We start from the raw sequence: 25987 nt of genomic DNA, 5'->3' as shown, positions 1-25987 counted from the left end.
TTTGGCAAAAGTGGAAAGGCTATACCCTTCCCACTTTTTCATTTTTGGCCAAATTTCAAATTTGGCTTAAAATACATGATTTAGATTCAGAATTGAATGAAAATCACGGAAATCAGGTTTATTTTTCTATTGGTCTTATAGTTTTTCATTTACATGTTAAAAACCATAAATGAAGTTGGTGCGCTAACAGAACTGTTTTCGTTAATTTTTTAAACGGCTAGTCTAAAGAGAAAACCAATGACTAAATCGAAATCGGCGTTCAATGTCGATTATACCGTCTGATTTTTGGAGAATTTCAAGAGATGTCATTTTTGGCCGATTTTGGCAAAAGTGGAAAGGCTATACCCTTCCCACTTTTTCATTTTTGGCCAAATTTCAAATTTGGCTTAAAATACATGATTTAGATTCAGAATTGAATGAAAATCACGGAAATCAGGTTTATTTTTCTATTGGTCTTATAGTTTTTCATTTACATTTTAAAAACCATAAATGAAGTTGGTGCGCTAACAGAACTGTTTTTCGTTAATTTTTTAAACGGCTAGTCTAAAGAGAAAACCAATGACTAAATGGAAATCAGCGTTCAATTTCGATTATGCCGTCTGATTTTTGGAGAATTTCAAGAGATGTCATTTTTGGCCGATTTTGGCAAAAGTGGAAAGGCTATACCCTTCCCACTTTTTCATTTTTGGCCAAATTTCAAATTTGGCTTAAAATACATGATTTAGATTCAGAATTGAATGAAAATCACGGAAATCAGGTTTATTTTTCTATTGGTCTTATAGTTTTTCATTTACATGTTAAAAACCATAAATGAAGTTGGTGCGCTAACAGAACTGTTTTCGTTAATTTTTTAAACGGCTAGTCTAAAGAGAAAACCAATGACTAAATTGAAATCAGCGTTCAATTTCGATTATACCGTCTGATTTTTGGAGAATTTCAAGAGATGTCATTTTTGGCCGATTTTGACAAAAGTGGAAAGGCTATACCCTTCCCACTTTTTCATTTTTGGCCAAATTTCAAATTTGGCTTAAAATACATGATTTAGATTCAGAATTGAATGAAAATCACGGAAATCAGGTTTATTTTTCTATTGGTCTTATAGTTTTTCATTTACATGTTAAAAACCATAAATGAAGTTGGTGCGCTAACAGAACTGTTTTCGTTAATTTTTTAAACGGCTAGTCTAAAGAGAAAACCAATGACTAAATCGAAATCGGCGTTCAATTTCGATTATTACCGTCTGATTTTTGGAGAATTTCAAGAGATGTCATTTTTGGCCGATTTTGGCAAAAGTGGAAAGGCTATACCCTTCCCACTTTTTCATTTTTGGCCAAATTTCAAATTTGGCTTAAAATACATGATTTAGATTCAGAATTGAATGAAAATCACGGAAATCAGGTTTATTTTTCTATTGGTCTTATAGTTTTTCATTTACATGTTAAAAACCATAAATGAAGTTGGTGCGCTAACAGAACTGTTTTCGTTAATTTTTTAAACGGCTAGTCTAAAGAGAAAACCAATGACTAAATCGAAATCGGCGTTCAATTTCGATTATACCGTCTGATTTTTGGAGAATTTCAAGAGATGTCATTTTTGGCCGATTTTGGCAAAAGTGGAAAGGCTATACCCTTCCCACTTTTTCATTTTTGGCCAAATTTCAAATTTGGCTTAAAATACATGATTTAGATTCAGAATTGAATGAAAATCACGGAAATCAGGTTTATTTTTCTATTGGTCTTATAGTTTTCCATTTACATGTTAAAAACCATAAAAATTAACGAAAACAGTTGTGTTAGCGCTAACAGAACTGTCATTTGTTTATGGTTTTTAAACGGCTAGATCAAAACACGCCTCATAGGACAATGTATAAAGAGTCTGTTTTTGCCGGAAGAGCAAACGTTTCCGAGATGTCATTATTGGCGAATTGGCGACCAGGCCGTACCCTATCGGGAAACTTCCTGAACGGCAGTCCCCTATTTTAATTTTTTAATAAGAAGAAATCAAAGTTTCCCGATAGGGATTCTATCAATACTCGCATTTCCCACCCCCTGATACAGGAACCCCTACCCTTCTACAACGATCGGTGGATCGACCGACACTTTTTTTGAGACTGTACCCCAGAGATGGCGCTGATGGCGCGGTGATTTCAGGGGTGTCCGCACTAATCTTTCGTTCGTTTTTTTTTTTAGATGCTGTGCCGCTGAGATTGGTCTCCATTTGTAGAGGAAATAACTCAGCAGCTCCCGGTTGACCCGTTTTTATCGGCTGAACGACGAAGGAGTGTGGAGCAGTTTAGTCAGCCAACTCGAGTCGATTTCAGGGTCTCGTACGTATCCTTTATACGTTTTCTTATTTTAGATGCTGCGTTGCAAAACTTGATGTCGTGTTGTAGAGGAGATAACGCGGAGATTAACGAAAGGGTCCTGTTTTCGTTAATTATTAAACGGCTACAAAAACAATTAAATCGGAATGCGGAGTCAATGCTAAAGCGACTCGACTGATTTCTGGAGATTTTTTCAAGAGATGGCGCGTCGGTCAAAAATGAAGATCACGAGGAAAAATCAGGCCGCGAAGTTATTTTTCAAGGCGCAGGACAGGTTATTTCACAGGCCGTGTGAGCTCCATTGTTTCGATCATGGTCGTCTACATAAAAAAACTACGGAACGCCGTTTGATCCACTTTTTCCCTCACAATCCTTCAGAAGTTCGGCCGATAGGGTACGGCCTGGTCGCCAATTCGCTAAAACATAATTTAGATCTCGGAAACCGTTTGCTAAAAAAAAACACGGAACTCAGGTTTATTTTTCTATTGGTCTTATAGTTTTTCAGGGTTACGCTGATCTGGTTAAAAACCATAAATGAAGTTGGTGCGCTAACAGAACTGTTTTCGTTAATTTTTTAAACGGCTAGTCTAAAGAGAAAACCAATGACTAAATCGAAATCGGCGTTCAATGTCGATTATACCGTCTGATTTTTGGAGAATTTCAAGAGATGTCATTTTTGGCCGATTTTGGCAAAAGTGGAAAGGCTATACCCTTCCCACTTTTTCATTTTTGGCCAAATTTCAAATTTGGCTTAAAATACATGATTTAGATTCAGAATTGAATGAAAATCACGGAAATCAGGTTTATTTTTCTATTGGTCTTATAGTTTTTCATTTACATGTTAAAAACCATAAATGAAGTTGGTGCGCTAACAGAACTGTTTTCGTTAATTTTTTAAACGGCTAGTCTAAAGAGAAAACCAATGACTAAATCGAAATCGGCGTTCAATGTCGATTATACCGTCTGATTTTTGGAGAATTTCAAGAGATGTCATTTTTGGCCGATTTTGGCAAAAGTGGAAAGGCTATACCCTTCCCACTTTTTCATTTTTGGCCAAATTTCAAATTTGGCTTAAAATACATGATTTAGATTCAGAATTGAATGAAAATCACGGAAATCAGGTTTATTTTTCTATTGGTCTTATAGTTTTCCATTTACATGTTAAAAACCATAAAAAATTAACGAAAACAGTTCTGTTAGCGCACCAACTTCATTTATGGTTTTTAACCAGATCAGCGCACGCCTCATAGGACATGTATATGGAGTCTGTTTTGCCGGAAGAGCAAACGGTTTCCGAGATATTATGTTGAATTGGCGACCAGGCCGTACCCTATCGGGAACTTCCTGAACGGAGTGAGGGCCCCTAGTACAATGGCGATCGAAATCGACCTAACAATCGATCAACATTAGTTAGGTAGACTCCTCCTCGCTTAAAGACGTCACCTATTCAAATCCCTCCTTGAAGTGACGATTTTTACCGCTAGAAAGCTATGCAAGTTATCTATTTATTTGCAAAATAAACGGACAACCATCGAAAAAGAGTTAACCAAAAAAAAAAGTGGGTCAAACGGCGTTCCGTAATTTAAACATTCTTTTGGTGAACACCAGAGGAGAAGGGCGTTTTTTAAATGTGTGGTTGATAAATGTAGGGTCGGTCGAAATGACTCATGAGGAGACATGTAGTATGCCATTCCATTTTGCAAGAATCCCTATCTTTACTAATCTCAAATAGTTGAATTCCAATTTTAAACATAAAAACCTAGAATATCAACTACTAGTTGCAAGACGAGGAGCTAAAACATTTCTAGCTTAACTGTCGTTGAACGAAGGGGCAGCCTGTTCTGTTGATAGCGAAAAAAACAGGGAATAAGAGCTGCATCCCCCAAACACATCTAAGAAAAGTATTTGAAATTGTTAGAATAATACAACACTTTTTTACTTTTTGCAAATTGTCACGAAAATTTTCCGGAAGTAACCGGAAGTAGCCGGAAGTAGCCGATATCTCTGGAAATAGTAATTCCATAACAAAACGGGTAGAATTTTTGTGATTCTTATCAAATATTGGGTTGGAAGGCCGTGTTTTTAGCCTAAAATCGGATTTGACCAAAATCGTGATTTTTCAGGAAAATTTGCGATTTTTGACGATTTTGACACGGGCTAAAATTTTGTTTTTATATCTTCAAAATGCCCTATAATTTTACTTTTCCTGATTACTGTTTGTTGCTGTTAAAGGCGATCGTTCGTATTTTCATTTATTATTTTTTTCTGGAAATGGACATGGCCAAGCCAGCAGCGAATTTCACGCACTTTGCATAGTAGTACACTTTGAAAATATCGTCTTCTAGGACTTTCTGGGGAAATGTAGGCTGTTTCTTTACGAGGACCTAACAAGATACAAGGTAACAATATAACATAATAACGGCTGACAAAGTTAACATCGCTGCTGCTGTTACCACACACTTCCCTTTTGGACAGCAAGATAACAGCTCCCGAGCAACAGGGATAATGTCGAGAAAGACTTCATCCTTTATGGAAGTGTACTTTTTATAGGAACCAATAAGGGAGCTTGAATCCGTGTAAAGCCGTTTCGGATGGCAGAGGCGATCCCGTTCTACTTCGAACCCCTATAGCGCTGACTGACCTTCTCCGGAGAGATTACCCGGTGCGTAATTGAGAAAATCCGGAAGAGGAGCTGAAGAAACGGAATACTACCTAAAATAATTTTTTGCAATCTTTTATTTTATTTCAAATTTTGGCTATCACATATTCCACGAACACCGTGAGTCGCTCCGCAACGCTTTAGCTAAAGTCTCTTCAAAAAATTGTTATGGTCAGGTTGAACAACTTAGACCATCACATCACAGTTTTTGCTTAACATATCGGTTTTTTAAACGCATGTGAAAACAGATGGCTTTCAAACACTCCATTTCGTATCAGAAAATTTGAAAAATTCAGTTGAAATAGATAAAACAGGATATTGCGCTAAGTACGCGAAGCGATTGCGGTGACGTTGGCCCATTCTGGAAAGTGTTTGCTTCCAAAGACAACGTTACCCCACGTCTCCATAGTTACGCATATGACGAAAACGCACACCAACTTGATAAACCAGCCCGCTTTCATCTGTTGAACATATTTTTGAATCATTTTTAACAGCCATTTACGTTGCCGTCATTATAGCTATACCATTTCGTTTGGCTTCATTTTAGCCGCGGAGAATGCAATCGCATTTGGTGGAGTGGATACTGGCAGCATAAAAGCGTACGAGCTGTAATGAAAAGCAAAATCATATTCAAACAAAATAACCAATATTCCCCAATCTAGTATTACAAAAACAATAATAAATGGTTAAGTTTGTGTTACCAAGTGGCTGTCACGGGTATCATGAAGTATAAAGGATTGATTCGGATTGCTATCGCCTACATTAAATAGGGACCGATTTTGTTAAGTGACACCAGTAAATTTGATAAAACATGCACCAAGTATCACCGTGTCCGCGAGAATCGGGAGAAATATGTTGGCCACTGCGGTGTTAGATGCAACTTCGGTTATAGTTGCCGTGATAACACAAACAACTAGCATAATGAGGAATGGAGGCAAAACTACCATGCCAGCCAATTGCACACCAATCCAATTAGATAACCCAGATTTTTTAGTGGCATCCGACAAAGCATAACCTCCACCTGAATGCAATAAAGTTTTCCGCAATGAATGCGCTATTCATTCGTAGCTATGATAAGATTGTGCAAATGTCAACAAACCACCAAACTTCTAGTTTTGGTTGATCCATTACATCGTTAAACTGTCAAAATATTACCTAAGAGAAGAATGACTCCCCAAGGAAGTCTTTCTTGAACATATTTCCAATCTAAAAGAGCCGGGCTTAGTTTGTGGGCCCCTCTGTCAGTTTCTGTGCACAATCAAGGCGATGAAAATATGTAATAACTTGTTATCATGCTCCATGATTAAGTGCTCCTCTTGTATAAAGTACTATGATACCTGGTTGCTCTTCTTGGCACCGAAACGAAGGTTTGGCAGGAATAATAAATAGCAACACGACGATAAGCATAGCAGCTGTTGCGTCATCAACCTTCTCTGCGTTCCCGAATAGCTGTGCCCAGCCGGGCATGAATCCTGGGTCACGGAAGAACCAAAGTGCAACACAAAGGATGAAGAGAACAAGAACAGCGATTTCATGGAATGTCATTGGGCCGAGATCTTTGAACTTTTGACGGATCACTTTGATTACTTCTTTATCTCTTCCTCCGTCCGTTTCCCTGTGGCCGGAAGTGACTCAGTGTTCATGATGTACGGAAAATTTATTGGTTCAACATAGTTTTGTTACATACCTCCATAAACCAATAAAGATCACTTGAAGCCAAATCCAAGTGAAGAGCAAGTTAATTAACATGCCTGGAAGAGTGAAAGCCATCCAGCTTGCAAAATTCATTTCCGTCGCTCCGAAAGTCCTGCCCGGTTATTGCGTCAAGAAGGAAACGAATTTTAATTAAAATGTTTGAATATTAAAGACAAAAATAGCAGTTGCTTACTCTTGAACGATCCCTTTTAAAGCTAATTGAGGTGAAGATCCGATCAGAGATCCAGTTCCACCGATGACTGATGAATATGCTGTAAAAGCGGATATTACGCATGAATATAACAAGGTATCAAAACAAACTCGTGTTTTCAAACAAACATGTGGAAATCATGATTCCAGCTCGGACTTTCCTCCTCTTCTCCTTTTCTACCGCTGCTAATTGTCTTTCGGTTTCTATCGACTCAGATGGGACTAGCTCTTCGACACTACCAGAATTGGTAGCCACTGTCGATTGAGAATGCGATCTCACCATTTCCACGTCATCTTCCTAACGTAAAAATATATTTCATGAAGCGCCGTCATTGCAATCAGTCACTTTATAGAGGTGGTCGGTACTGATGGGTACAAAAACATGCATGCATATATGAAAGCTTCAGAATATTTTAGGATATAAATGTTCTCGCGGACTAGGACTCAGTTAACGATCCAATATGCAGATTGGCTATAATTACTGTACCTTACGGCACCGAAGAAACAAACGATTGTTATCTAATACGGTCCTGTTATGGAATAACTCAAAGAAAAAAGGAAGCCCACCTTGTACAACTCGGCAGCAACGGCGTCCACGATGGGGACCATCATCGCTGTCGTGGCTGTGTTGGAGATCCACATCGACAGAAACGCTGTTGTTCCCATAAAGCCGGCCAATAGCCTAATAGGGCCGTAAAGAAGGAAGGTAGGTAATTGCATGAATTCTTTTTCAAAGTTATTTCGTAAGGATATGAAATTGCATGATGAGACGAAGGGATTACAATTCTCACAGAAGTACATTACCATCTGGGCTTAGCACCGACGAGCAGAAGTACAGCCAAAGCGGCTCTTTTATGCAAATTGCAAAATTGAATAGCCAGAGCCAGTATAAGACCACCAATGAACATCATATTGGTATCCTACATTTGTAAGTTGCTATAAAGATTTAAGAAAATCAACGTAATATCTATAATTGCCTTCATGTAAGCAGTAGACACATCACTCGTTTCCATGATCCCAAAAAGGGGCAAGGCAACTACCGGAATCAAACTCGTGACGGGTAGAGGAAGTGCTTCAGTCATCCAGAAAATAGCCATAATCAGAATGACGTATCCACATTCGGCTTCCTGTTGCGAATAAAGACGGGAATAGTGAATGAAAAATACATAACAAATTTGGAAATTCTTCAAAATCATGTCGGATTCTTGTTGTCTAATTGTTAGGTCTACTACCTTCATTCTGGACAATGGGAGAGGAAGAAGTAGAAGCGGAGCCAACACAACGATAATGGATTTCCAATTAGGTAAAACGTGATTGCGAACAAACTGGAACATTTTTCAATCTAAAGTTTGCAAAACAAAATTTAAAATGTTAAGAAAAAAAGGAAAATACAATGCGTGTAATGTTTCACTTTGAACGCTATCGAAAAATACACGTCTGGCGTGAACACTGGTCACGTATTCAAATGCGGCCTGGGTAAGAGTTTTGGAGGTTTTATATATACAATGCCTCTCTATTTATTTGCACAAATGTTCCGGACCTTAATTCTTTTTAACGAGTTGAATGAGAACGCCGAGGTTTTCCTGTACGTTGCATCATTCTGCAGAACGCTCTAAAAGAAAGGAAAATGGACAACGGAAACGATTAGTTTCCAATATTCTTTTGCTAAAATTTCGCTGAATCATAGCATAACCTTCACACGTAGACCGCACATTTCAATTCTCACCACACATTTCAATTCTCAAGTCCAATGTGACACAAATGACATTTAAAACAGTTAACACGTAGTAGTTTTTCGTGTACACAAGAAAAAAGTTGTGCTAATCAAACTTTTTCAAATTGAAATACCTTTTGTTACGAATCAACAGAAGTTACACCTCAGGACTCGATTCGTCCAAGAGTCCATGAATAGCACTGCAGCGTGAAAATGACAACTATTTTAATGAAATGTAACAAAGGACACATGGCGAAGAGGAAAATGCCGATCTCTGAGCCGTAAAAACCATTGATATTAGCCATGGCCTGAATAACTTTACTTGGCTTAATCAAGCGATGATTTGCCGGCCAGGATAGAACGACTAACCAAAAAGATCGAAGGAACTGTTCGCCATATTTCAATTGATTTAGACTGATACTCGTTTACTTCCGCAACAGACTTCCGTCTTCACATTATGCGGTTTTCTCTTCTCGGTTTTTCCATAAATAAACAAGTCGGGCAACATCGTTGTTGGCTTTGTGCGGAATCACAAGGTTATTTCAAATAGGTTTGCTAGACACTCCGGTCGGTGGTCATTACAACGGACGAATTCAATTTCAAAGCTACGAAAATCCTAAAATTTGAGCAGCTGCCAAAGCACAACATTCAACTAAGTTGTAGTTCGTCAACCTGGTGCTCCATGTACCTGACAGAAGGAGCTTTTCCGTCTCCGACACACGGCCTCCTTTAGAAAATCAAATTTTACCACCGACTAGCGCCCTGTATCAACCTGAAATCAATACATTTATTATTCCGATGACTTTGCTTCTCTATTGTCCTAAGCAAAAATCTTCTTTTATAACAGCAATCAAAGAAAAATTTACTAACCACAGGTCCGGCTGGTAAAAGAGCCATGGAGGCTTCCATTCCTTCGGATTCCAAGCGAGCTCCATACGGTCGGCAATGGAGTCTTCCACTAGTGTGCGGTTGATGTGCGTTTTTTTACTTGCTCTCCTTGCTGTCAAAGTTTTTTTTAGAAGTTGAATTCACACAGAATATTTTCAGATCATTCATGGATGATGCGTTACTCGGGCAGCTGTTACGTCACATGCGTTAGTATTGCAAAAAACTGCCAATAATTTGTGCGTCCGTATTGCTCAGGTATTGAAGCAGGCATGCTCAGGCAGCTACTTCTTCATTTGAGATGTGAATAGACGATGATCAAGTAAGCCGTCGAGTTTGGACGTAACTGAAATTTAAAAAAACATTCATTATGTTCCTTAAGCAACGTGAATACCAACTGTGGGTGGCATCCAATGATAACGTGGCAAGTAGCAAGCAAGAAGATGAGCAGTACAAGATCAAATCAATGGCCAATGTCTCACGCTGAGTAGAAAACCAATATAAAAGCCAAAAGTTAATAGATCACTATTAAAGAGATTAGTTCATACTGAAGTTTATACTGCAATTCCAACTACAAATTAAATAAATCGATTGTTACTTACGTTGCATGTAAAATGTGATAACAACCTTGCACAGCCGAGTTTACGTCAAACAATATACTAGCTACGTATGAAATGGCTGCCACAGAAAAGAAACGATATGTTCTTTTTAATCCTTTTCTATTGTAAATGAACTTTAAAACTGGAAAAAAAAACTTGAAATCGGGGCTACCCACACACAGGATTACATTTAATTGAGAAAAAAGCCTCTGTTTTAATCGCAACTTTTCTTAACAATTGAACGAAACTTTTCACAGAGGCAGAACAAGAGTTTGGCTACAGCAACAGCCCACCTTATCGAACGAATGAAAGCTGTCTAAAAGCCCTGCAACGGCAAGGGACATTAACTACCTGAAAATCCCGGTAAAAATCCGGTTTGTTTACCCTGTCTCCCTTTCTTTGTTTCTTTTTGTACCCTTCCTGTACATTTAAAAGGGATTTTGCGTCTTCTGCATAGTTTGACCTTTACCTTACCCATTTTCTTTCATTTTTTTCCACGTTTCCGCTGTTAATTACCCCCCTCCCCCTCAGAATGAATAGCTGATTGCTTTTCGTCCAACTGTTCTTGGAACTGTTTCATGTCCACGGACATAATGAATTAGTGAAAGGGCATAAAATATCTCGTTTATTTAAATGTAGCGTGTGGTGCAACTTTGACGTAACAATAGGGTTATTGAACATATAACTCTTCCACACTTTGAATCTGCACAATTATTCACTTTGATCGAAATGTTCTTCCACATCTTGCCAAGCAACGCCGAAATAGAGTTCGAGAAGGACTAATGCTTGACGTTTCTTCTCGGACGATGCCAGTTCCACTTCGATCCATTTCCTATTGCCAACGTCACTATCCCCAGACAAATAGGAAGTCGATTTCTCCCACTCGGCCGCCAGCTCGTACCGGTGGATTGTTTCAGCCGTTACAGCGTCTTCTATTTTGTTTAACTGTTGGAAACACACGACATTTTAAATCTGACACATCATAAGGATATAGTATATAAATCTGCCTTAACGTACCATGGAAGATATTTTATTGCGACGCTTCTCTACATCTAAATGATTCCATAGTTTTCGTCCCGACTCCTTCGCCAATCTTATTAGGGATTCGTTGTGGTCCCGTACCTGCAATCTTTCCACCACCGTTTCAAGTTCACTCGCTTCTTCATTTTCTTCATCCACTTGAAACGGGTTTCCTTCTAAATCCGACTAGATTAGGCAAATAAGTACACGACACAGTTTTACACAGCCTGTATATACTTCCGCGTTGCGACGGGATTTCAACTGTTTGCACTCGATTGATTGTTTTTTATATACCTTAACATTGTCAGCCGGAATGGGAACATTGGATATGTAGTAGTCGTCAATCTTGGCGATGGATTGGTTGACGCTGCACCATTTTTTATTCTCGGCTGCTATGCGTTTAAAGCATTTCTTGTGAATGATTATGCCGCACCTCGGACAATAGAGACCCTCTCCCAACCATATCTGTGAGCATCATGCAATAAAAAAGAATCCATTGAACAATATCTGTCTGAAAAGGATAAATCATCAGCCACTAACCTTCGAATGACAAATGTCACAGTTTTCAAGTTGACCAAAACGCTTCAGTGTCCAGTCGTGCGGTCGTTTGAGCTCATAAATCACGACATCCACTTGTGAACGTTCCCGTTCGCTCGGTTCCGGTCGTTCGGGTAATGTTTCTTCCGGCAGAGGCGTTCGTTCAGTTTCTTGAACTTCATCCGGGTGGTAAATGAAAGAGAGCACGATATCTCCATAGCACAGACGAGGATCGAATCCCGGCTGGTCCTTTAATGGATGTTGCCGACTATAATGGCCAAAAATTGCGACACAATCATTTGTAAATCCATTACACACACAAAAAACACACTCCATTTGTTACCCGAGAGATGCTTGAAGATCTGCTGGGTACAGCTGATAAGTCGAGACGTGATGGCCCTGGGTGTTGAGGTGACAATCGGCTATAATCTCAGCCAAGCTGACGTTGATATATCCGATTCGGACCTCTCTCGGTGGCTCTTTAACGGGCGTTTCTTGCGACGGTGATGGTAGGTCGTTTTTCAGCTCAAATAGTTTGTTGAAACTGAATTTTTTGGGCGGTTCGATGCTCACACTGGCCGCTCCGCTGCTGGTTACGTCGCATTCATCGCCTTGAACGCCAGTTAACCAGACGGACAAGTTGAGAAATCTCTGGCCGGGTAACACGCCGAAATCCAACGTATCGCCTAAATGGACTATCTAAAAATATGAGTTGAAAACGTAACGACTAACTGCGCTTGCCCCGAGTAATCAAATAAGTTGTCTCACTTTGCTCATTGGGTAAGTTTCTGTTCGTTTCATTTCTAATCCAACCATCCTGCCAATGGTCTCTCGGTGAACTCCAACCAAATCATCTGGAAGTGGATACAAAGCTCCCTGTTCGCTTCCTACTACAAAATAATTGGATATCAAACCAAGTTCGAATGGGCATCAGAAATTTCCAAAACATCGTTGTTGTTGTTCTTACCGGCCATCCTTGGCTTTTGGGCTTCATACGCATCGACCTGTTGACAGAGAAACTCATTTACTTGAATGGCTCTGTCAGTGACCGTGAACTGACTAATGATCAAATACCTTTGTCTTGACGGCTGGAATGAATCGATCGATCCGAATAATGACATACTTAGCCTCCGTGTTAGTAATGGCACGCAAGACTTGTCTAACGGAGCTGACGGGTAAGCCGTTTACTTCTAGGATAACATCTCCGGCTCTGAATCCGGCCTCGTCGGCTGCGGATCCTGGTTCAGTATTTACCACCACGACTCCGGTTGGACTGCGCACCAGATCCAGAACAATCTCGTCGATGGTCGAATAATCGGACTAAATGAGACGAGAGGAAAAACAAACAAAAACAAAGCAAACACAATCTGTGAGACCAAAGAGTTTTTTTGTTTTCCGTAGATAGCCGATGCGCTATTTGGGCCAAATCCTTTACCGTCCCTGCGGGCAGGCCGTGAAAGACGAATCCCAATGGTCTGTCTCTCTTGCGGATCATGCGGATATCGAGCAGAACGTGACCTACTGTCTCCGATGGGGCGAAATCAATCCATGGACAGCTGTCTGTTTCAAGAGTTAAATTGCGAGAACGTTTAGTGAATGCGGCAAAAGAAATTTCGTTCGAGTGATGGTTTAGCATTCTAACCTAAGGCTAAGATGGAGAAAATGCCTTCAGCTTGAATGAGAGAAGGGTCAAGACGCGTGACATCCATGACGGTCACTTGAAGTCTTCCTTTTCTAATCGGTCTTGACGTCGCCGCTGGAACGGGTCTCATAATGGCATGATCCGGATCCGGGAAAAGAGGATGAGTGAGCATTTTGGAATTAGGAAGCGAATGTTGTTTCTGAATCCAACTTTCAATCTACGCATAGCCGGAAGATCGTACTTAAAAAAAATTCTATTATCCTTCAATTTGAAACTGTTTTGAACGTACCAAAGTAGCTAATAAATCAGTGACGACCCCATAAGACTGGCCTTGAATCCGCGAACTGATTGCCACCTCAAGTGTAGGTGGCGGACAGAAAGCCACAGTCCAATGGGAATAAGGCAGCCGGGCAAACTTTAAACGCAAATTCCCTTCCAATCGAGACACTGAAGACGGAACGAGTGTAAATCGTGAAAACATCCATTCTTCGAATCGATGAAACAGATAATGACTTACCTTTTGCTGACATGAAGGCCGTCTTTCCGTAAGCCAAGGCGACATCGATCCCGATAGCGAAACCGCCACTATATTCAAGATCGATGCCCACATCGACGGATTCGATCAATTTTTGGTCTTCGTCCAGCTCGAGGCTGTTGACGTCGATACCGCGGATGGAAGGAGCTTTCGTTCCCATTTCGATGTCGTAAATCTGCCAAAGAAAAGAAAAAAAAAGAGCAATAGATTTCGAGAATGTCACGTTAATGATGATTCACACCTTCAATCCTTTGATAATTTTGTTGACAGTCGGCCCTCCTTTCTCCACGCCTTCGTTCATCTCTTTATTGATTCGATGGATAAGAAATCGACGTACGATTCCGTTGTTTTGCGCTTCGCGGAAGAAGAATTGCATTAATAGATTTATGGCCAGTAAAGTGTCATCCCGTTGCTCCCCTTCTTTATCGGTCCCTTCTGAAGTTGCGATTGTTTTCTCTTCAGTCAGCTGTTCCGTCAACTCCTATAAATGCATCATCAATAGGACACCCATCAAATGTGAACGACAATGACAGCCGTCTTGAGTGACATGTCACAAAAGCTATTGGATATCGTGACTCTCTAATCCAATAAAAACTATATAAGACAGTCACGCGTTCTTACCTCGGGCAGTCCGATGGAAATCGGTTGGTCGGTTTCAACCAGTGGGGTGCTGTTGGCTGGGTCCACCGTGGGCAGCAACTTGTCTTCGTCCAACGGCATGAGCCAGTAGAAGATGTTACGCTGGCCGATAGCCAATGTCACGGCCAGGCCCAGCAGAAAGCAAATCACGCCGGTCAAAATCAAAAAGAAGAACATGATACAGCCCAAATCCTCTTCTTCCGATCGATAAAGTCTGCATTGGAAATAGCAGAAATGTAGATATCAACAAAAAGAGAGAGAGAGAGAGAAACCGGAATGAATACGAGCAAGAACAAAGATGTAAAAAAAAGGAGAAACGGAATGAAAAAGAAACAAGTTGACGATGACATGCAGACATGGACTGTGCAGATTGGCGTCGACATTGTCTGTCCACATTATTCGATGCTGCCGGTCCGAGCAAACAGCCGGTCAAAAGAAGAAAGACAAAAAAGGAAGTGGGAGATGAACGAAAAGAAAATAAGAGAAGGAAATGGTATGCGACTCGAAATTCCCGCGAGGCGGATCTGTTGACGTCACGTTGCGCATCAACATCGATCCTGTTTCCCAGCATAAGGTTACCAAAAAATGCACAAAAAAAAGGCTTCGTGAATTTTTACTTTCCATGTGCCGCGTTTTATTTTATTTGCTTTCCGACTATGTACCCAATTAAAGGACTTACCCCGGCAGCGCTTTTAACTTATTGCTGCTTTTTCAATTCACGCTACTCTATTGTGAATTTTCCAACGCATCCGTGCGAAAAATAAGGACGTAAAACATGTACACGACGAACAAATTGGAATATGCGTTCCATTTCGACCAAAGACAATAATCGCTGTAGTAGGCGGGCTCTATTGTTTCTTCCCTATTATGTTCTCGACATCCATTTCAAAGTTTGAACGATTTTCGGGTGTGTCTTTTAAACCGCAGCGACAGGGAGCCTCGGGATCATAATGGCGAGCGTCCACACACACACACACAGCCGGAGATGTTTATTCCCCAACGGAGAAAAGCGAAGGACCGTGAAAGTGAAAACAGTTTCGAGCTTCGTTTGTTTTGATTCTCTCTTCTCCTTATCCCCGGAAACAGCGGGATCGATTTCGCAAAAGCTTTTTTTTCGGACATGTTTCAGGAACTAGACACACAAGATTGTCATCGATCTTGCGTATCTATACGACCGTTAAAAACACATTAGAATGGAGACAGTCATTGGTTTGCTTAAAAATGAACGACCACTCCCAGCAATCAAGACTTTGGACGACACAATATCGATGACTTATACGATTCGATGATTGTGAGAACCATCCCAACGATCCCTTAAATTTTTTATACTTGATTGAACAACGTTCGATTATCGGTTGGATGTACAAATTGTACTTCCTTCCTCGCCCTTTGGTATGTACAGTCAAAAGGCCGCAACGATCGTATTGTAGGCTACAGGTACGTGAAAACTTCTGTTCACGACTCGTGTTTTATTCTACACTTTGGCGGGATTCATATCACGCAGATCGGCACACTTAAAATTCCACAAACATTTTCAGTTTCTTGGCTTTCTAAGGAACAAGGACGTCCTCTTTCCTCTTCCTGCCGTGCAAGAGAACAACTTGCTCTTTCTGCCTTCATTTTCGGTTCTCCCTCCTTTCTCCTTTTCTCTTTATTTACTATTAAATAGTAACATGTATGGGTTCTTTGTAGCTTAGAGTAATAGTGGTTACGAGTGCTGCTCGACTACAAATAGCTCCCCGCATATGTTTATGATGATCTGTACTTACATAGGAGACCTCCGTCCTCCTACTTTATGATAAGATGCACTTCTCCCGAAGAAGCGAAAAACGAGTAGGGTCCACATTATATACTTCTGACGACTGCTGTGCAGTAATTGGATTGTTCTCAATGTCTCTCCCACCCCCCTTTTTTTTTTGTTTTGCTCTCGCGTGTTTTCATATCAGCCTGCATTAGTGAGAACTGCTGAGAAGCAAATGGGACGCGGCTGAATATTTATTTGTTGCTTTAAATTAAGCGATGAAAGAGACTTCCTAACGAAGGGTGTTGGCTCAGGTGGAAATTAGTCCCGAAGGATATCCCGCACGTCCGACGCGCCCTCGTCAACGACACTCCCTTTTCATTTCTTCCTTTTCTTTTTGTTTCCTCTCTCTTAAAAAAAAAGGGGGGGGGGGTTGGTTAAAAGAATTACAAAAAGACAGTCCAGCTCGCTAGATGGTGTCCACAGTCACTCGCTTGGAAAGTAACAAAAACACAATTGCATGGTTTTGATTTGTGCGTGTGTGTTGACGGCGGATGCGAGCCAACGGGATCGGGTTGATCCTAGACACACACGACCAGTCCATTCTTGGCCATCGCTACGCCAACACGTACTTTGATTCTATGCGCTCTATTTGATCTCTCCCATTTCGCTATCTAAATCTGTTACGTGTGTTATTTCGCTCATTCCCGTTTCGTGCGTGAGTGTTTCGTTGGGCAGGACGGATGGCATGACGTCACGTTTCCCATGACGAGTAGCCACTTCAGGAAGAAACATTGCATCATTAAAAATTGAAAATCAAACAACTCTTTTCGATCGAAAGAAAATGTGGCTGATTCAATGTCGATAGCTTTTGAATTGCTCCAGCTATTCGATTGGCGGACTATCAACTGGCGTGAACTTTTCCCATTCAACGCTGATTGGCATATCGCAGAAAGTGCATAAAGAATTTCTCCAAAAGTTTTCCGGCAAAAGGAGAAGAATGGATCTTATTCTATAGGCATTCCAGTTACTCAAGGACCTGTCACTTGTCCTTTTTTGCCCGAGACGCCTCTCAAGTGTCAGGCATTCTAAATCGCCTCCTATATACATATACACAAGCAGTCAAAAGGGGAAAAAGAACAAGCCAACCGCTAACGTCATCTTGAAGTGCATCGTTTCAAATAAAAGAATTCTCTCGTCGATCTCGCAACGCCAGGTAAAGGACTCGTTCTTTTAATGCATATTTTTCAACAACACACAAAAAATGTCGGAAATAAGAAAAGGGTGGCGGATCAAAGAGTCGTGAAAGATGCGATAGACAAGGAAACGTAAAAAAAGAAAACGGGAAATTCTTTTTTTTTTATTCAATAAGGCGCATCATCCGGTTGGCGTAGATGAAATGAAACGTTATTTCCTTCTTCTTTCTCGTTGGCCATTTTCTATTCGGTAAAAATAAAAGGTTAGAACGTGATTGTGTGAGGCCAATGTTTCGTCTAGACGCGAACGCACATCTCGAACGATCCTGCGCAAGGCCAAGATAAACTTAACGACTATTAGTACCGATGTTTTCATCAACTGTTTTGCGCTTCTATATTAGATGCTGACTTTATTTCCATGAGTTTCCGTTTTTCTTGGAACGCGGTACGGACTGTCGCACTGCCGAGCTCTTCTTGCACGAAGCAGATCCACGTTTGTTCCTATACACTTCCTACCTACGTCTAAACGTCAATACGCTGGGACGCGGCGCCTTTATAAAGGAAAGGCAGATTGTAATCCCGTCTCTCCGCGTTGCGTGTCTACCTTCCGCCATTTTTCTCTCCATTACCTTTTCTGTTGGTGAATGTGCAGGGCTTGTTTATTTTCCCAATGCTCTCTCTCTCAACACAGTCACAATGTATATACACAGCCAGTTGTACTTGTAAAGTTTTGAGTGGCCAACTGCTGTGTGCCCTACATAAACTAGGCTGCCTCTAACTCGCCATTATGATAACTCGGCTGGGCCTCGTGTAAATATGTATTTATTCTTTAAGTTTTCCCGGCTGCAGAGGGGCACTTTTGCTGGAATCAAGTATATCCTGATGACGTTAAAACAAGGGCCGTTACGGCTGGACAATACTCTACGTGAAATTGTACAGTGTCCAAAATGCAGCCGCGTGAGTGACACACCTGCGAAGGTGATCCACGACGTTATTTCATCATAGTGGACTTTCGTGACAGTTTGAATGACCAGGCGCTACAAACTACTATGTCCCTCTGTGTGTGTGTGTGTGTAGACAAACTGGTATTTGATGATGTTATCACACGGATTTCCCGTTCTCCCGACTTTTTATGCGACTCTCTAAAGAACTCGGTCCGTTATACGAGCGACATCGTTGTCGAAGAGATTACTACTACATAAAAAAAACAAAACACTTATGTGCCGACAATAGAGTTGTGCTGGACCGGAAAAGACTCTGAGGTGGATTTAGTATCTCTTTCGATTCCTCATTGACAACGAAGAGGAATCTATTAGAGAGGGCTGCATCCCTCTTGAATTCTTTTAACAACTCTATACCTGCACTCTGCGATTAACTCAGGGGAAGATAATCGGACACAACCTGCGTTTCTTTTTATTATTTTTTTCGCTTTGTTGCCATGGCAACGAAATTGAGCACATATGTGAAAAGAAACCCGATTACATCATCGAATCGCCTACGTGAATCGCACGTCTACACGTTCAGAGGCAAAGTGCTGATAAGAACAGGTTTTCGGCTGTTACTATACGCTAACAGCAATTGTATACATCAATCATAATTAGCAGAGCAAGCTTCTTTTCTTTAAGAAAAAAAAACAAACAACTTGTTAACGTACATTATATGGCAACTCATTTGTGAAAGTGTTACATAACTGCCATCAATTAAAAAATTAACTATTTAAGAAGAAAATGGTAGACAACGTTTGTGTTTCTTAGCGCTTCCTACCGTCTGCATAAATTCCGCCCACTGATTCAAGAGAAAATGAAAGCCACGAGCGGAAGCCAAAAGAAGGAAACATCCAATTCATTGATTACATTCATTAAACCAACTCAATCCCGACCATGGAAATGATTAGTACAACAAAAGCTTGTTGTTTTATATACGCTCCTCACAAAAGTCTGAACGATGAATAAAAACCAGAACCCATTACGCGAAAACGTTATCATTGACGTCTTTATTTCGATCCTCCGTTCAATTGTAGACGTGTTTTATTTCGACCTATAAAAATGATTCTATTATCGCAGTATGTAGTCAGGTCTTGATTTTCCTCTCTGATGATTCCTTCCCTTTTGAGAATAGATGCCTTTGAAACGTTCTCTCCTTTTCTTGTGTGCCTGTGTTGTCCAATCCTAAACTGACGAGTTGAAAGTCTTTTTTTTTTTTTATTTTATCCGCATCCCCTTTGGCGTGTTTCCGACAAGTGCCTCGTATAGAAAGAGAAAAGAGATTCTATGATACAATCGCCCCCCCAAAAGGGAGAGAGGTAAAAAAAAAATCATCAAAAGAAAACGTTTGCGGCTCCATGTCAGATTTTGCCGACACGCAGTAAAGTTTTCCCAAAAAAGTTGTTCTTTGCCTTTGTTAAAGGTATATCTTGTCTAAATGTCATGTGTGGCATTTGCAATCCTTTCGATAACACTTTTCTATAAGCCTCCCATCAACCACACCCACCAATAAAATGGCAGCGGGGCAACCCATACTAATAAAGGTTCGATTTATTTTGTATTTTTGCTCTCTCACGAAGCTAAATCGAAAAAATATATGTATATATATTCCTGACACTCTCTTTCTCTGTGTGATTCTTTCTTTCTTTTTTTTTTTTAATAAAATAAACTAGGCATCGATTGCTTCGGCAAGCCTCGTGATCGGAATAATTCGGCCACGCTTTGCAAGCGGATTGTTACGCCTTACATAGCGCGCCGGAACATGCCGGTCTACATAAGCAAGCAGTGTGTGGCTGCGCAATTTTGGCGCATTGAAATTTTTTTTTGTTTTTTTCTTTTTAGACTTTAGACTTTTCTATGCTGCTGTCAAAATTTATACATTCTGCATTTGAAATCGGCTTCTACACGCGCGCCTCTTAACCAGCTATAGATATACGGCTTTCTCACCAATGGAATATATTAACACACACACACACACACACAAGTTTTATTCCTATTCTCGGGGTCTCATAACAATAATAAGCCCATCATCAGCCGTGGGTATACACAGCAGTTTGGTGGTGCTGGTATTATCAATGCGTTTATACATAAAACATCCCCCTTTTTTTTCATATAATAATAATAAGCTTTAAAGGGATATTTTATTGCGATCATCTTCAATAGGTTGAAAATGTGAGAGGCAATATAGTGTGGGCGGATATAGATTGCAATTCTAGCGAGACTTTGGCTCACCGTCTCTTTTGTACATTCAGAGAGATGTTGTGTTATCACGCGACACACGTATGTACAACGATCCTCGGATCTAGGGCGGCAGTTAGTTGCCTCTTCCGTATTGATTTCGGTTTACGCACATCACCATATTCAGACACCTACATATATTACTGTACATGTTAAAAGAGCTGGCCAAAACGCGGACTAGCAGTTGAAATGCTTAATCGTATAGTGCGAATTCAATTGACGATCAAATGGCCTCTACGCATAGAAAGGGAAATAAGGGAAATTACGGCCGCAAATTTGATGTGTCACGTTCACTGCAGATGGTTGCCAAACATTTTTCAAAATATCTTTTAAAAAAGAGAAAAAATAAAAAAGAACTCGAGAAATGGCTGCTATTCACATTTCAATTGCACTACAGGCTTTCCTATTCCGATACGAAAAAAAAACAGAACGATCCTAGTCGGAACTGATCACCGACGCTTCCATTTTGTCCCATAAAAATAGAAGGAAAAAAAGAAATGAAATTCAGAAATTTCAAAAAGTCGATTGCCAATATAAAAAGCCAATAACGAGAATAAATATTCCCCCACCCCCCTTTTTTACGGGGGAAAAAACAAGTGACCGTGCGCACGTACACAACAAACTTTTTTTGCCTTGGATGTTATTGGTACGTTTCGTGCCTATATCAAACGGGATCGTGTATGCGGACACACGTATTCCAAAGAGGATCGAGAGCCCCTACAAGAGTTTTGACGTTATTTCATTCTTTTTCACGACAAGCGGCTTCCCTTGCTTGACACCATTGATCGGTGTACGGTGGTAAAGAACCAAACACAACAAAAAATGGCAGGGAAAAGAGGTGACTTGGAAAATAAGAATCGATCGGATGTGACCTTCTTTCATTTCCTACACCAAAGAAGACCTACACACACTATGGAGCCACTATACATCTACGTGTGTTCCAAATTTCCACCCCCCCCCCCGTCCAAAAAGAATCAACAACAACATGTGGTGGTTATATAGGAAGACCTAAATGTTCTCCCTTTTTCTACGCAGAATTTTTCAAACGTATAATAGAATAAAAGGATCTGGAAAAAATCGAGCTGATTACATTCAAGTGACGTACGTGCCAAATTGTATAGTTAACCAACACTTTTTGTATACAAAGGCGAGAAAGAGGTATATATCTGTTTGTCTGATGCACGTTCCTCCGGCCAGCTGGAACATATGTATTTAAAGTATATCAAGAAGTGGATCCCCTTTTTTTCCCACTTTCTCCTCCACCGGAACAGATTAACAAGGGAAAAAAAAAGGGATCACATTCTGGATCGATTACCATGTGGAATAAACCCCTTTCCTTCCTGACCCTCTATATAATACCTTCCGTGCTTATACCACGAGAGCGTGACGACTATCACGATGATGATCATACTCCCCATCTGCGAATAAGGGCCCTGCTTCTAAACCCGGAAACTTAGCGCGCAGATGGTGACCTACACCTTCATCGTAGATCCTGCTGCGACCTACCCTCACCAACTTTCCACTTTCAATCCAATCTCGGGGGCTAACCCTAACCCCCTCCTTGCACTGAAATTACAATAAAAAGGGGGGGGGGCATTTAAATGGAGAACCAAGAGATCAGTATGTATAAATGGGGTATACGTGTGTTGCGGAGGACGTGTGTAATCAATCGGAACGGACGGAAATCAATGAGAACTGCCAGGCGTCGTACGAAAATAAATTCGATCGCATAATCAATGTCGACTAGCTGGACAAGCTGGACAGCAACGACATTTAAAAGTACAGCTGCTCATGGGATGGGGGAAGAAGGTTAGAAGGGAGTCAACAGAAGAGTTGCAGCAAGTCCTTCAATCCCAATTCTACAACGAGAGGGGAAGGAAAAAAAAAAACGACAAAAGACACGAGAGGTCGGTGAACGAAGATTCCTTAAGTGTTTTTCACGAAGAGAGAAGATTTTATTTTATTTTTATTTTTTTAAATCTCAAGATGAATTCCTAACTCATCTCTCATGCAGGTCGTGACTATCCACCGAAACGTCAAAGAAGGAGGGAAATAGATCCGCAGAAAGAAAAAGTAATCCTTTTCAATGATCGAAAAAAATGCTAGTCGTACTAGAAAAAAAAGTGAAGCAGAAAAAAAAAGATAAAATGTTAGATCACTACTGGAAGTAGTAGCGGGAATTTCGTTCGTGCGCTACATAGCTTACGTCCCGATGAAGGGATTATATTAAAAGAGGGGAACGCTGCTACTTCAAGTGAAAGTTCAAGCTACTTCAACAGCGACTGGCCTTCTATTTCGATGCACAAACATCAGAGGAGCTACACAGAGAAGGCAGCAACAAAAAAAAAAGAGATGTACATCATCGTAAAGAGTTGCAGTTCATTGAACTCACGGTGGTTTTATATCTATAACGGATAAAACATGTTTCAAAAAAAACTAAGTCAACCCTGAATTCGATATTTTTAGGGACGAAATTCGTATTTCTGACAACATCAGCTTACATTGTCTTAGAAAATAAGTTGGTTCTTTTTAATTTTAAGATTTAAAGAAAAGATCGATGTCTCTTGCACATACGTAGAATGGGTGTGGACATTTCACGTGTCAGGACCACATAAAAAAAAGGGGGCGGAAGAAGATTACAATTTTTGGTAAAGACAGGTGGATGAACTGTTTGAATTACTAATGCAACAATGTAATTCCGGTGAGATGGCAAGGGATAAAAACACAAAATGAGTCCGGATGAACGAGAGTTGTTTTTCCATATTCCGTTATCCCACCGAGAAAGAATAACAACAAAAAAAGAGGATTACGAAAACACGCAAATTTTACGCTCAAGTCTTCTATTTTTTCTGCGCAAACCAATCCCTTCATCTTGTTACGTGCTGGCCGGAGTATTCCAAAACAACGTGAAGCGAAACGCGCACGAAACACAAGAAGTACGGAAACCATGCAAAACTTGTACAATGTCATTGACGTCCAAGATATAGCCAGGCATGATTAGCATTTATTCGAATCACGTTTCTCAACAAACGGATCAGTCCCGAACGACTTTCAGACGAACCACTTTTTGCTGTTGTTTCTCCTAAGTACGAAAATGACATTCATCCAAAGTTGAGTATACGTTACCCACTGATGACTAACAAGTCAGACGCGCATCAATCAAATAGTAAATAAAAAGTTGTGACGCCCAACGATCTACGCATCGCGGCGGCTATCTTCACGTGCCATCAAATCATCTGAAAGGCGACCTGTAACTTTGCTCCTATAAAGCGTCAACGCGCGTCTCAGACTGTTAAGTTGTTGCAGACTCGTGTATCGACTTTGGCTCGAATCTAGTCGGCGGCCCGATTGGACGGGTGGATTTGTTTAGCAAAGATGGCCGGAAACTCATTTTCGATCAATGCAACTGGGGAGACGAACGCTCACGAAAACTTGCCTCCCTTCCCAACTCCCGATCAAAAGACGCAACTTGCCCTAATACTATATGCCAATCCCTAATTAACGAACACCTCTCCCGAAATACTGTCCAATTCACGATAAATTTGTTGTTTTTTTTGTTTTTTTAAAGGCTTTTCTATTTTGCCTACATGCGTTGTGGAGCTATTTTGAACGTTTTTGTTTCGATTTTTCACGGACCTCGTTGGATTCACGGAGCAGGTTATACAGCAGCACTGATTACCCATGGATAAATCAAAGTTTCGTTCGAATATTATAACATTGTGCACATATGAACTTTGACTAGCGATTCAAAGTTGGCAAGAGAGTCTTGGGACGCGCTGGACCACGCCCTTGTTCCATAGAAGGTTGACTCTTGCTGACTGAAAGAGCTTTTCCATTATAGTTTCAAATAGGGTTTTCAAAAGCAAAATCGTTCACATAAAAAAAGACTTTTCGTGACAGTGGGCGGAGTGACTGGTGTCTTTTCCTATACGAGTCGATGGGGATTCTATAAGCCAACTGGAACAAATATTGAGAAAGGGTTACGAAATCAATTCAAATGAATAATCTCGAATGGGAGAAAATCCTTTTGTAGGTTTCTTTACACAGTTAATTTGAAGAAATAGGAATATGGAAATGCGACACTCGTCAACGGTTTGACATAACACCCGTACAGAAGCCCAATCAAATCCAACTATCGTAGCCTTGCCCTTTCATATACCACACTAAAAAATAATTGACATTTTTATTTTCAAATCTTACCTCCGAAAGACGTAATAATTTGTGAACCAAACGTTTTCCAAAGGATTCCCGTTTCTTTCCGTTCTTGTCTAATGAAAATCCTCACTTGATGTCTTCCGTCACGACTCTTGTTTAAACTTTTTGCCAGTTGGATAAGCAATTGATTCGACTCTGCGTCGATGTGTGCAACTGAATATTTTCCCCCTCATCAGACGACCATTTCATGTCGGTCCTAATTTTTCGAATCTTATCTTCTAGTAGACGTTGATTAATCGTCCAAGGTCGAAAACAGGTCAATGACGTCGCTTCTTTTGACGACATACTGACGAAAAGAAAAAACACATCAACGGATGAGTGCTTGTAACGATCTCGTTAAACCATGTGACTTTGTTGCTGATACATGTCCCTCTATGGAGTTATTCGGCTGGCGTTGTCCAACCATGTACCGATTCCGCGGGACTAGTCGGGATTTTCCCCTTGGAGGCTTTTAAACATTTTTTTCTTTTTTCTTCTGGTTTTATTTCGGAGGCATCCCTTTGGTCATCTGATCTCTTTTATTTTTATCATAAAAAAAAGATATGATGCAATCTCTATAGTATTGTGGTATCCATTTTTTTTTTTACTATTGTCCTTTCCGGAAGACCTCCGCGCTTCGTGATGACACAGAAGTCGGAATTTCCTGTTGGAAATAAAAAGAAGGATAGGATTGCTTTATCCCGATATCATCCCGTCTGACTACACACATCTTTAATAGAAGAAAGAAATCATATACGTACATGTCCCTCACATGACGTTTCTTGTTTTTCCATTCATTTCCTATACTGTTTCGTTTGTTCCACCACCGTAAACAGCAATCACGTATACACATTGTAGGGGGATTAATGTATACTTTATAAGCACAGCATGTCTAGTAAATATTGAGTTGATACATAAGGACTCGGATAAACGGACCTTATCGACTATGAACTCCGATCGACTAAAAGACGAACCAAATTTTGTTACTTGAAAAATAATACAATCCTGCCAAACTGCCGAACGTAACAGAAAAGTATATTGAACAAGTTTGAGAATGTGACCTATACAAGTTGACATGTTTCCTAAGCCGGTGTGATTACGTTGCGGATCACCGGATTTAACGGGGGGTATAGAAAGTCTAAAGGCTTCTATTGAATAGTATATCTAATATTCAAAC

The 25987-nt window shown here is 40.4% G+C and overlaps 3 protein-coding genes across 9 annotated transcripts in view; 1 reads left to right on the top strand and 2 right to left on the bottom strand.

Annotated features, from left to right (window-relative positions):
- Nucleotides 1-5041: 5041 nt before the first annotated feature.
- Nucleotides 5042-10389, bottom strand: LOC116933667 (solute carrier family 13 member 5). Of its 6 annotated transcripts, none has more exons than XM_045171799.1 (18): nt 10089-10389; nt 9672-9969; nt 9472-9601; nt 8581-9373; nt 8428-8499; nt 8120-8229; nt 7865-8014; nt 7692-7807; nt 7455-7569; nt 7017-7185; nt 6871-6949; nt 6670-6789; nt 6320-6597; nt 6138-6230; nt 5810-6003; nt 5684-5739; nt 5507-5588; nt 5042-5443 (listed from the first exon to the last, which is right to left on the bottom strand). In XM_045171799.1, exons 6-18 carry the CDS (start codon nt 8219-8221, stop codon nt 5306-5308), a joined length of 1692 nt encoding a protein of 563 aa, XP_045027734.1. In that variant the 5' UTR covers nt 8222-8229; nt 8428-8499; nt 8581-9373; nt 9472-9601; nt 9672-9969; nt 10089-10389; the 3' UTR covers nt 5042-5305. The 6 variants fall into 6 exon arrangements, with proteins under 6 accessions (XP_045027734.1, XP_045027745.1, XP_045027725.1 ...); XM_045171810.1 differs by having other exon boundaries at nt 8736-9373; XM_045171790.1 differs by having other exon boundaries at nt 8428-9373.
- A 298-nt stretch (nt 10390-10687) lies between these two features.
- LOC116933031 (PDZ domain-containing protein 8-like) lies at nt 10688-25101 on the bottom strand. 2 transcript variants are annotated; one of them, XM_045168522.1, is made up of 15 exons: nt 24817-25101; nt 14441-14672; nt 14061-14300; nt 13802-13994; nt 13574-13731; nt 13285-13501; nt 13078-13202; nt 12717-12962; nt 12610-12646; nt 12411-12529; nt 11986-12341; nt 11646-11910; nt 11400-11570; nt 11103-11291; nt 10688-11030 (listed from the first exon to the last, which is right to left on the bottom strand). In XM_045168522.1, the coding sequence occupies exons 2-15, from the start codon at nt 14633-14635 to the stop codon at nt 10797-10799; spliced, it is 2745 nt and encodes a 914-aa protein (XP_045024457.1). In that variant the 5' UTR covers nt 14636-14672; nt 24817-25101; the 3' UTR covers nt 10688-10796. The 2 variants fall into 2 exon arrangements, with proteins under 2 accessions (XP_045024457.1, XP_045024455.1); XM_045168520.1 differs by having other exon boundaries at nt 12411-12532; nt 24817-25100.
- The window catches only part of LOC116933017, a 31234-nt gene continuing 22044 nt past the window's right edge, over nt 16798-25987 (top strand). Inside the window, exon 1 of the mRNA XM_032940922.2 lies at nt 16798-17415. The gene's annotated coding sequence lies outside the window, so the exon portion shown is untranslated. The remainder of the gene's footprint in view (nt 17416-25987) is intronic.

Source organism: Daphnia magna, linkage group LG1 (assembly GCF_020631705.1).
Source record: "Daphnia magna isolate NIES linkage group LG1, ASM2063170v1.1, whole genome shotgun sequence".
Taxonomy (NCBI): domain Eukaryota; kingdom Metazoa; phylum Arthropoda; class Branchiopoda; order Diplostraca; family Daphniidae; genus Daphnia; species Daphnia magna.
Note: the sequence above shows the minus strand (reverse complement) of the source record. Positions and strands in the feature narration are given on the sequence as shown.

Bases quoted from the DNA above. Each gene is read 5' to 3' on its own strand.
- LOC116933031 (XM_045168520.1), bottom strand. From the start codon at position 14,635: ATGTTCTTCTTTTTGATTTTGACCGGCGTGATTTGCTTTCTGCTGGGC. The intron at 12,647-12,716 runs GTATTTGATCAT...CTCTGTCAACAG, and splicing joins TTCCAGCCGTCAAGACAAAG to GTCGATGCGTATGAAGCCCA. The intron at 11,571-11,645 runs GTTAGTGGCTGA...TGATGCTCACAG, and splicing joins GTGACATTTGTCATTCGAAG to ATATGGTTGGGAGAGGGTCT.
- LOC116933667 (XM_045171790.1), bottom strand. From the start codon at position 8,221: ATGTTCCAGTTTGTTCGCAATCACGTTTTACCTAATTGGAAATCCATT. The intron at 5,740-5,809 runs GTGATACTTGGT...TATTTAATGTAG, and splicing joins TCCCGATTCTCGCGGACACG to GCGATAGCAATCCGAATCAA. The intron at 5,444-5,506 runs GTATAGCTATAA...TATGTTCAACAG, and splicing joins AAATGAAGCCAAACGAAATG to ATGAAAGCGGGCTGGTTTAT.